Below are 11,451 nucleotides of genomic sequence, written 5' to 3'. Positions count from 1 at the left end.
AAAAAAAGAAGTCTACATTTGATGGCAACTGTTAAATTTCAAATGAGAAGGGTTAAATCTCAAATAATCTTGATGGCTTCCAAAAAACTTTACAAACTACATTGGTGGATCTCTATGGACGTTTTATAGACAAACCAATAAATCACTAAAGTAACTATTAGTTACTAGTTGTAGTTGTATTTTCATAACATCTTCTATAAAACAGTAAGAATTATCATTTTAAAAAGATGAAATTGTGGTGAAAGACAGAACAAAGTTAAAATTTCCTTACTACCAAATACTGTCAAAATACACTTTGGAAATTGAGAAAAATAGCATGAGACGATGGGAAAATTGGACAGCAGATGAAAGAGATGATAAAAAAAACTTTTTACAATTAAAACCAGGAAGACCAAACCAAATATCTCCAAATGCGTTACAAAGCCAGCATTACACACAATGAATCTCATTAGCATAGCCTTAAACATATCCTCTCTTACCACAGACGGGTATTTCACAGAGCTCCATGCGGACCCCCTCGTCCAGAGTGAAGCACCAGGGGGCCTCAAGTTTGTTCCCAGGGTTGCGGCAGTACGAGTGTCCTCCGTTTAGCTCCTGGTAGCGGACGGCCAGGTAGGTGTGGCTGTGAGGATACTGGGAGTTCCACGGCTGACACTGACGGCCCGACTTGGTCATACTGACCGTCCCTCTGTAGTCCGCCCCGCTGTTGTTGTAACACTTGTGGTCTAAAGGGGGGAGGGAGAGAGAGAGAAAGAGAGAGAGAGAGAAACTTGCTTTAGTTAGGTGATCAGTCACAGGAAACATTTAGTCTCTTCTATTTTTCTTGCCAAGGTTACAACACTGTCACATTGTAATAGACTTGAGAGCAGAGCAGGAAGGGTTAAATCTCAAATGAGTTTGATGGCTTCCAAAAAAACTTTACAAACTACATCGGTGGAATATCCCATTCAGATATGTAATTAACATGGATGTTGTTAACCTTTGCATAACAATGTTTTCTGTTCTGTAGGCAACAATTAGTTGACTAATCGATCCCAAAAATTATTTATTGCCAACTATTTTGATAATCAATGAATAGTTTGAATCATTTTTCAAGCAAAAATGCTAAACATTAGCTGGTTCCAGTTTCTAAATACGCAGACTGCTTTTCTTCATCATAGATGATAGCAAATTAAATATCTTTGGGTTGTTGGTCCAAACAAGCAACATGAAGGCATTGCTTTTAGGCTTTTGGAAGGAGCATACCTTGATAAACCAATAAGCTGAGTTTTCTTAATAGCTCCTGTTAGTAGTTACAATACACTTGTATGCCTCTCCTTATATAATAATAACAACAATGAGCTCAGCTAGCATAAGTAATAAAGGAAGTCATGCAATCAACAGGTGAACATGTCTTACTCTTGTTTATGGGCTCGGCCATAGGGATGCCGATCCTCAGACAGTTGGCAGCCTCGGGGCTGTCAAAGGCAGCCAGGTCCTCGCAGTTTGGCAGCTTCAGTCTCTTCAGGATGATGGGGTTTGAGCGGGCGATGATGTACTCTGTCTTACACAAGTCGTTCTCCAGGATCTCACACTCGTCCTTACACAGGTCCCGAGGTTTGTCCGTTCCAGAGCTGCGGTCGCAGGTCGGGAAGGCAAAGTGGCAGAGAGAAGGGATGGCAAACTGGGAGCAACGATCAGACAAATGGTTGGATGTCCCGATCATGGTGAAGGCCGCTGGAAAGAGGGAAGACAAAAGAAGTTGTAGCATACAGATTTATTTTACAGTTTGACATCATAATGTATCTATAAATCTAGCATCTATATAAAGATTTTAGTTTTTTTAAGAGATAAGCAACAGAAAAAAATGATTTCATATGTATTTTGATATACTCTATCCTGTGCTCACACTGCTACTAAGTCTCGAGCATCTAAACACATGAAGGATCAAAGAGGGGGACTGACAACATAAGCTGCAGCTGTAAATGTATGATTCATAGTCATACTGTACGGTTATTGCAAACACATGCTTTCCTGTGGTTGTGATTATTAGTAACGCAACTCTGTGGGGGCTGGAGGAGAAGAAAAGAGGTTCAAAAGTGGACAACTAAAGATGGCAGTTATCCAAATGCTTCTACAGCACATGCTGCTTGAATGAAATGAAGATCAGTAAAAGTGATATTAAATTCAAGATGGTGAAACGCTACCGAATGTGGATGGTCTGGGTATAAAATGATTTACAGTCGTACTGTACACTTATTACAACCCTGAGGCATCATCAATCTTAATTATCACTTGTCCTTGATGTTTCAGATTACAGTCTGAAGCCCGGGCCCCTCTGTCCCTGAACTGTTCAGGGGAGATGCCAACAGCTGCACGGATGTAATCAATAACATACATATTAAACTGACCTCTGAGGACATGTGCACGCTATCACACAAAACAAAAACAAGCAGAGACACAGGCATGTGTAAAACAGTATGTGGGCCATTTGGGCTCCATACAGAGCAGTGACCCTGCTGAACTTCCTTTCAACTCCATAAGTGACTGTTTTCCTGATACAGCATACCGTATTCACTAAGGTTCACCTCCTAAACAGTCCTCATACATAGAATGTTTTCTTGGATTCAGTGTATTCAGAGAAGGCATCTTCACAACGGTCGTACATCAGCCCTGGTTGCTGAAGACATACGTATGTAAGCAGCATATGACTACTAGTCAAGACAGAATTTCTAAATGATGGTTGAACTAGTGAACTCACTGGATGAAAGCAGGCTGTTAGTTTGTCCTTAAAAACAATGTAAGGCTTCGTTGATCCGGCAACATTCAACGTAGATGCATACATGAGTAACTGAATGTATAGGTCTAAAGTGAATTTTAAGTTTTACTTCTTCCTACTCCTTTTCGCACATGTAATAGAGGGATGTTAAAGAAGGATTCTTTGTTTGTTATGTTTCTCTCCAATTTTTTTGTTTTATTATTTCTTTTTATTATTATTTTTATTTTTATACACTTTCTCTTGCATGTTCGAAATAAAGATATCAATCAATCAATCAATCAATCATCACCAGAAGCTTCATAAAAAGCACATTTGAACAGATTCTGTGGAGATAAAAGTTTAGTACCTGTACCTGTATGTCATTAAATAATCTGCCATCAACTGTACAAGTAGAAGTATATTTAGACTTTTGAAGGGATTATTAAGTACAAGCAAAATCTGCATTCAAACCCATTTATATATGTTGTCTGTTTCTCACCTGTGATCTGGGTCTCGATCTCGCCCTGCATCTGCAACGAGTCAACGAAGATGCTGCGGTTACCGATGAAGCGGGCGCAGGCTATACCTCTGTACGGCTGGCAGAATCCCTCTTCATCAAAATCCTCCCTAAGACATACAGCAAAGCAGGTGAGAAAGTGTCGATCAATTTTAAGATTGTTTACATATATCAATGATTAAATTACATACAGTGTGTCTGGAAGAGAAATATGAATTTTGTTACAAATGCCCAAACCTGCTACAATACATGACAATTCCACTAGAGGACAGTCTACGTTTGAATATGACACAAAACCAACTTTGCTCTTCTGTAGAAGGAAAAGGGTGTTTTTTTTTGTTGTTGCTGGTTCTAAACCAAGATTTATCTTTAGCCAATGCTTGGCTAAAGATAAATCACATTCAAGTCAAAGGCAGAGATCTGAAACACACACATCCCAATTCACAGCATAGATGTAAACCGCATTAGGAATTAATGTTTGGCTATTTGACTTTATTCCTGTTTATGGCAAAGAGATATCATCATGAGCCCTAATCTGAAACACATGCAGCGAGAGAGAGAGAGAGAGAGAGAGAGAGAGAGAGAGAGAGACAGAGACAGAGAGAGAGAGAGAGAGAGAGAGAGAGAGTTTGGTTAATGATCATGTTTTCACAACTTTTAGTTCCTTTGGTGACACTTGATATTTTGGTTTTTTTTTTATTTCTATGTAGAAAAAGGAATTTTGTCAATTTCACTGACAAATGTCAATGTCAAAATGTCATTCTTCGTTCTCACCGATTTATTCATTTATATACACTGTATATATACTGTATATAAAAACACATTTTTTTCTCACACACACACACACACACACACACACACACACACACACACACACACACACCAACACACACACACCACACCACACACATAAAATATGGCACAAACACAACATAACCTTTGTAATGCCAAGACTGTGTAAGTTGGTGTGAGTAAGGGGTCTTTAGGTCCCTTTGTTTGAGTGTTAAGTGACTGAAGGTCCAAGGTCAACTTTCTCCCTCTGCCCCCGTCTGTACAGATCTAATGTGCTTTCCAGACCACACAGCAACACACACACACACACACACACACACACACACAGAATGATAGAGCAGTGGTCTGCACATTGCCGATTCCATGGAGATATAGTAACATTAAATGTACTGCTTAATACAGGTTTAAGCAGAGTTTATCCTTGGAATATGTAATTTCCTACCAAAATGTGGAAATCAGTAATAATGAGTTCATGTTGCGGTCTGCCTGCAGACAGCTTAGCACCCCTTCATCAAACCACAAACTCACAAACTGCTACATCTTCAGATATTTTTCCTTTGGCGAAGAGCAACATCTCTTTAGGTCAACATCATGTCTGGCATTAAAGCTCTAAGAAGAGAGTCTTGTGATAAAATAAGCTGCCACTGTGAGCACTATAGTTGAATGATTGAAGGGATTGACGACAGATTGACCAACAACAGTTCTGAATGTAATGAACCAGAATATGAAAAGGCAGCTTAAAGCATGAGAGGAAAACACACACACACCACACACACACACACACACACACACACACACACACACACACACACACATAAACAGTTAGGGCTGGAGTGTGTCCAGGCAGCAGAGAGGTTGTTGTGCGTCACAGAGGATGGTGAACACACACATCCACACTAACGTCAAGCCACACACAGACAAGTAAATGACAAGGGAGAGCAGACGATCCGCCACAATGCAGCCAGATCCCCGCAGGCAAATTACAACTCTGGCCAGTCAGAACGGCCTCAACCGAACCAGCTCAGCCCAAATCGCCCCTCACTGCTTTCTATATTTTAATTTATTTTACTCACTTGAATTGAAAGCCGTGTCCGAGAGGCACATTAAAGTGTCTGTATTCTGTCCAGTGCAGCAGAAATAAGTTGGATAGGAAAGACATATGTACAGTAATCTAATCGCTGTGAGACATCTGAGGCTTTCCAAAATTCTTTTTTGAGTTTTGTTTTGTGTATCCATTTGTTTCTCTATGTTTGTGTGTGTCTGTGTGTGTAAGCTATCCCAGGCAGGGAGAGCCAAGTGCGGTTGCTATTTGTGTAAACAGTGGATGGCTGCTCAGCCCGTGTATTTTACACACCAACGCCACCGGCCCTCTGTGTAATGTTGTATAATAGTTAATTACAAGGAGAGGCTTTTCCCTCCGAGACCTGATATATAATCCAGATCTAAACAGAAAGACGAGCCTCACCACAGAACCTAAACAAGGTATTGAGGACATTGATCCATTGTCCGATTAATTTATTTCGGACCTTATTATTTATTCAGGCTTAGTACAGACTAAGCAGGCATGCTTTTTTTCTAGCACCACCGCTATTCATTTCCATATGGTTGCATACATTCACACCTGGCTGGTGCCAGAACAGTAAGAGAGAGACTGCAGCTCCAGTGCTGGAGACACTTTCAATGCCAGAGCAGTGAGCAAGCAAGCCAGCAGAGAAAAGCTAAATATGAATGGATTAATGTGGAACTTTAAACTCCAGTCTTCCTGATTTGATTACTTCAAAGAAACTGTATCACATTATTATATTATTTTAATATAGTTGACCTTTTTATCCAAAGCAACTTACAAAAAAGGAAATTCAATCATGAAGCTACCATGCAAACATTGCAAGAATCATGTAAGTTAGTATGTAAGCAAGTCTATATTGTTTTTGTTTATAGTGTGTATATATGATTTGCTTTTGTTGTTTGTTTTGTGTGAGTAACACATTGTGAGCAATGTATAATCCAAAGCAAAATTCCTCATCTGTGTCCTCATACCTGGCAAATAAAGTTGATTCTGAAGAAAGACAAACTGGGCAACATGTATAAACTTTAAAACATTTTCCTTTGACTCATGTGGCTGTTGATAGAGAATAGTAAGTAAGGTCTGGATTAGTCCAAGGATCATAAAAACTAGATGATATAAAATGAGAAACGTAGCCAGTAAACATTAACACCAAAATAAAACAAAACTGGCAACATATCTAATGCTAAACAGTATACTGATTTAATTAGCTGTAGGCCTCAAATGCAGGCGCACATACACACACACACACACACACACACACGCCCGCACACAAACGCGCACACACACCAATTATGTAAACGTTAAAAAATACAAACACTAGTTTGTATGTTGTCTTGATATACTCCTTATACACATGCATGGGCACATAAAGAAGGCTGAGATGGTCGACTGATAACCCGGAAACTGATGACAGGATAAAGCGGGCTGTACAACAATGAGACACAACTCATCATTTGAAGATAGATCTACCTCAACTAAAATAAACAAATTTTTTTTTTTGAAACTGTATAGACACAGAGACACATAAACACCCATACACTGGCCTCAGAGACAAGAGCTAAGGTATGAGGACTGATGGTGATGGATGTCTCACTAACAGGTAGAGGCAGAGTTTTGAGGGAAAGTTGAATAGCCCACCACAAAAAAATGATGATTCATTCAGAGTTGAGTTCATGCTTAATCATCTTCAAAAAGAGTTTCAGTTTGGCAAAAAGACTGGATTCCATTAAAACTTTTCTTTACTATCTTTGCAAGAACTGTTAAAACTCATCACGCTACGTCCTTCTCTACATGGAGTTTTTTTTTTTTTTTTTAAACACAGGACCCTAGCTACCGACTGCAGAAAGGAAACACAAAAGTGTAGAAAAAGAATCCAAAATGCCAAAGCATAACCTTTTTGACAGAGGGATGAGATCAGTAGACGATGATGAAGACTTTAAAGATGACGAGTCAAAGGTTTTCAAATCATTTGCAGCTTTATTCAAACAGTGAACAAACCTTCATGACACAGTGAGCCAACTCTGAACACACACGAATGTCAATACAAGAGTGACCAGTGACCATCAGAATAACTGTGTTTCTTATAGTCTTCTTGTTCTGCAGTAGTCAGTTAATCTATTTCTGTGAAACAGAGATACCTTTGACCCGACTCCTTATTTGTGAGACACTTCTACTAGCTTACACATTCTGATCTATTCCTGCAACCTAGTGTCCACTTCGTGCTGACTCTGCCTTAAAAGCTCCCTCTGAATGGTTTACTGTATTTTAACTTTCACATGCATAAATATCAACCTATCAGTGGTGATTTGTTTGTTGATGTCATAAGCAAAGCCTTCCTACTTCTGTCCTCCGTTTCATTGTCAGTGTGTTATCTATCCAAACCCCACTGCAGATTAAAAACTGAATTGAGGCATCGTTGTTAAATTCAGCAGGTGAGAATTATCTCCATGACGCCAAAGACACAGATGACATGAATCCATGATATTAAAAAGAAATGACTGTATATGAAGTTCAGACAATTGAGCATTAAGGAAAACAACTAATTGTGGAGGTATTTTTGAGTGATTTAACATTTGTTTAATAATCAAAACTTTTCATATTTATATGTACTTTCAAAACCTTCAAAAACACCTTAAAAGGTGTAGGGCATTACTACTGTAACACATGCTCTGTTTATTCCAAAATAAAGCAACTACATTGTTGGGTCTATACTTTGCTTTATGTTTTGATTATGGAACAAATATTTAGGCCTTCTGCACGTAAACATAGTTCTCATTAAGAAGCTGTGGGCTGGGATGACAGATTTGTGTTGATTTCTGGGGTTGAAGGGATGTGAAACTTAACGCTCTTTGTTGGAGGGGATGTAGAAAGGATGGGATTTTGAGGGTGAGGAGGCGAGGGGCGGATCCTGATGACATTTTAGATTTCAGGGTTCGGTTTGCAGGAGCTGCTGTGGGTGCTGAGTGAAGAGGAGATGAGCTGCCGGCAGCATGAGGCCACAGCTGTTAGATCCTGATTGGGGATGCCCCACTGCTTGTGCTATGTGTTCTTTTACGAACATACACTCCCTTGTTTTGTTTTAGTGAGCAACAGCAACCCCCGAATCTCAAAATTGGGATTTGGGGCACTGTTTAATACATAAAACATGTGTATGTGTGTGGTTTTATGGGAGCGTGCCAGTGTTTTTGCCAGTTTTAGCTGCTTAACTAAAAATGTATGGGTAAATATATACTGTGCTATTTTGTGCATGATACTTGTGTTGTAGGCTTTACTCATTAATTACAAGATATATTGTTTTTGTTAGGAACATCTGGCCAGGGGAAACAGAAAAAATTAAAAAAAGAAAATGAACATTTAATAGTGTTAATTTTGGTATAGTTCTTCAAATTTTTTGTTTTATTTTAGTTATTTTAGGTCCTGTGTGTATGTTTTCAGAGTGTTTGTGAACATATGCATGGTGTTAGATGGAATAGATATGTGTGTTTGTGTGTGTGTTTATAGAAAGGGAAGGTGTCCAACAGCAAATAAAAGACACTTGTGGGTCCGGAAGGGAGCGGATGGACATTAGAGGATGAGAGGAAGAAAACAATAGACAATCGTGTGGTCGCTGTTTGCAAGAGACTGCATTTCCTCTCTGGAAGTAAGTCTGCCACAGATCACTAAAAAAAAGACATGCACAAACAAAACCTGTTCAGCATTGTTCAGCCTTACAATTACAAAAAAAGGTACCACAGAATTAGTACTCAGCCAAACATAAATATAGGTTGCAAAAGTCTTTTGTAGTTTCATTGGTGCAATGCTTCTGAAAAATATACTGATGTTATGAAACAGCGAACAATAACTGTAGGGCAGTGATTTATACTGATGTTCAGAGATCAACAATGTACCTCAATTATCATAGGAGAATTGGAGAATGCATGTGTGTTTGCAGTGTGTAATGATATCTCACTAACAGGGAGCCAAAATGGCCACCAGAGGCTGAGGTTGACTGGGGTCTGTGGCTGCCAGTGGCCCGTGACCGCACTGGGAATGAACAGCGAGCGAGGGCAACTGGGCGCTGCGTTAGGATACAACGGAGAAAGAACGAGCCCTTCTGGGTCCTCGTGTTACTGCTGCTCACTGACTGCAACAATAGAGGCTTCTGTCAGAGAAAGACGAAGAGGTTAAGAGAGTCCTGAAAGAGAAAGGAAGCACATGGAGACATAAGAGATAGAGCAAAGACGATATCATGGGCGGATTTGAGTTAGAAGGTTTTCTTCTCATTGTAAATTTTTTTTTTTTTTTCAAGAAACAAGTGTTTTTTTTCTTTTCTTTGTTCAGGTGGAAAAGAGCACTGGAGTAAAAAAAATACAAGGGGCTGCACTGATGTGTGCATGTTGCTTCAGGTACTGATGAGAAGACACAAGACTATCCAGGAGGTTTAAATGTTGGTCCCCATACTAAGGGGCCAAAAATAAACGGAGTGTAATTGGTAATTAATTCTCATTGAAGACAAAATGATTGGCATTGTGATAACTTTTTATTTAGTTGTGATTTCAAGCCTCACTGTAACCCAAACCGCAGTGCAGTGTTTTGGTCTCTGATAAGCCTTCTTATTAATAGACATATTACAGTGATCTCATTGCTCTAAGGACCCAACACCCCACAACTGTTTACAACAATATGAGGAAGGTTTATACCGGAACGTTATCATGGTGGAAACCATTTCACAGTAAACAGGTCAACAGGAAAAATACAGCGTTCACCTTACAAAGCAGTCTACCAGAAATGTGCACCTGCAGATACTTGTGTGGCCGACGGGGTGACATTGCGTTGCGGTCATAGACTGTACTTAAACGGACTGGCCTCATTCAAATAAGAGAGGGGGCTGCATTTTCACATGCAGGGATGTAGTTGGCCTGAACACGGCCTACAGTCATGGCGGCTCTCTCTGCTCATGCTAAATAAACAATTCTTGTATTTATTTCAAAAACAAGTATTTCGTTTCTGCATCACTCCCAGCGAGTCTGAGGAATTTTTCGAGAAAAGACGGCGCAGGCGCTGGTTTGTTCGAAGAGTAGATGCTAAGGCTTTTATGAAACAGCCCTAGGGTTAAAATGTTTTTGATTTAAGATAGAAATTACACATTTATTTATGTTAATATTTCACTGAATGTTACTTGAATGCTTATCCTAAACAGTCCACAGAATGCCTCCCACATGTACGTAGATGCTGCTGTTTGATGTGTTGGACTGCACTTTGCTGAAGTAGTGTACGTGTTGCAAGGCCCAGTCTGTCACCACTGCAAGGTATACTAAAGAGTTTTAATAACAGGGTTAACACGTAGAAGATGATAAAACATGCACGGAAGGACCCTACATCAATCCCGTCACTCCTCACAACGCTCTTGACCTGGTGACATCACTTCCCCCTGAGGACTAAAGCCTATGAGAGGTCCAGGTGGGGGGGTGGGGAGGGTGGTGGTGGTGGTGGGGAGTGGGGAGGGGGTGTGGGGAGTGAGAGTGTCAATTAGCCTGTCAATTAGCAGGATAAGAGGGAAATATGTCTCCTAAAACCTAACATAAACCCAGTGGTGAGACATACACACACACAAACCAATCACAGGAGTTACATGGTCAAATCCATTACTAGAGAGCTGAATTAGAGGAGGGTGGGAAGATTTTGTTTGACTAATAACTGACAAATTGGGTGTAGGGATCATTGATAATAAATAACATGGAGAGATAGAGAAGGTCTAGGAAAGCATTAAAAAACCAAAGAAAGAGAAAATTAAAAACATGGGGATAGAAAGGAGGGAGAGAAAAGTTAAGTCAGAGAGTAACATTTGGAGGAAGAGAGATTGAGAGATAATTGAGAAAATAAGGAGGCTGAAAGGAATGGAAACAGTTAGGAGCTAAAGGCATTAAGTCCGACCGCTGTAAAACAATGTATGTGCGTGTGTGTGTTTTCTTAATGCTGCCCAATCGTGCATGAAGACCCAAAAACTTGTATTTATCCATCATGTCCATCATGCTTCAATCAGGAAGGTCCAACACAATATGAAAAATACTACTGACAAAAGGAGTATTACAAATAAAGCGGCTCATAATCTATTAGCATAAAAAGTTAGATTTACCCTGGAGCAGTATTACAAAACTAAATGCATGTTTTCCATTTTTTTTTTTGTCTGTAAGAATTCTTCTTTTTAGTTTTTTCTTTTTAGCATCCCTTGAATTGACTTCAGGCTGCTGCGAAACATCCGTGTGGAAATAATAATAACAGGAAAAAAAAGAAAGCACTAAAAAAAGAACATGGAAAAGAAATAGCCGAGAGCAAAGCTACTGCTGTGATTTAGACCCC

The 11,451-nt window shown here is 39.6% G+C and overlaps 1 protein-coding gene across 2 annotated transcripts in view; it reads right to left on the bottom strand.

Moving 5' to 3' along the window:
• Positions 1-11,451, bottom strand: part of ror1 (receptor tyrosine kinase-like orphan receptor 1) — a 116,979-nt gene that overhangs the window by 8,490 nt on the left and 97,038 nt on the right. For both annotated transcript variants that reach the window (XM_032525828.1, XM_032525829.1), the window contains 3 exons: positions 3,237-3,364; positions 1,399-1,716; positions 480-725 (listed from right to left, as the gene is read on the bottom strand). In XM_032525828.1, the coding sequence (XP_032381719.1) occupies positions 480-725; positions 1,399-1,716; positions 3,237-3,364 (692 nt within the window). The remainder of the gene's footprint in view (positions 1-479; positions 726-1,398; positions 1,717-3,236; positions 3,365-11,451) is intronic.

Source organism: Etheostoma spectabile, chromosome 9, assembly GCF_008692095.1.
Source record: "Etheostoma spectabile isolate EspeVRDwgs_2016 chromosome 9, UIUC_Espe_1.0, whole genome shotgun sequence".
Lineage (NCBI taxonomy): Eukaryota > Metazoa > Chordata > Actinopteri > Perciformes > Percidae > Etheostoma > Etheostoma spectabile.
The sequence above is the reverse complement of the archived record's forward strand: the minus strand, read 5'-3'. Positions and strand labels throughout refer to the sequence as shown.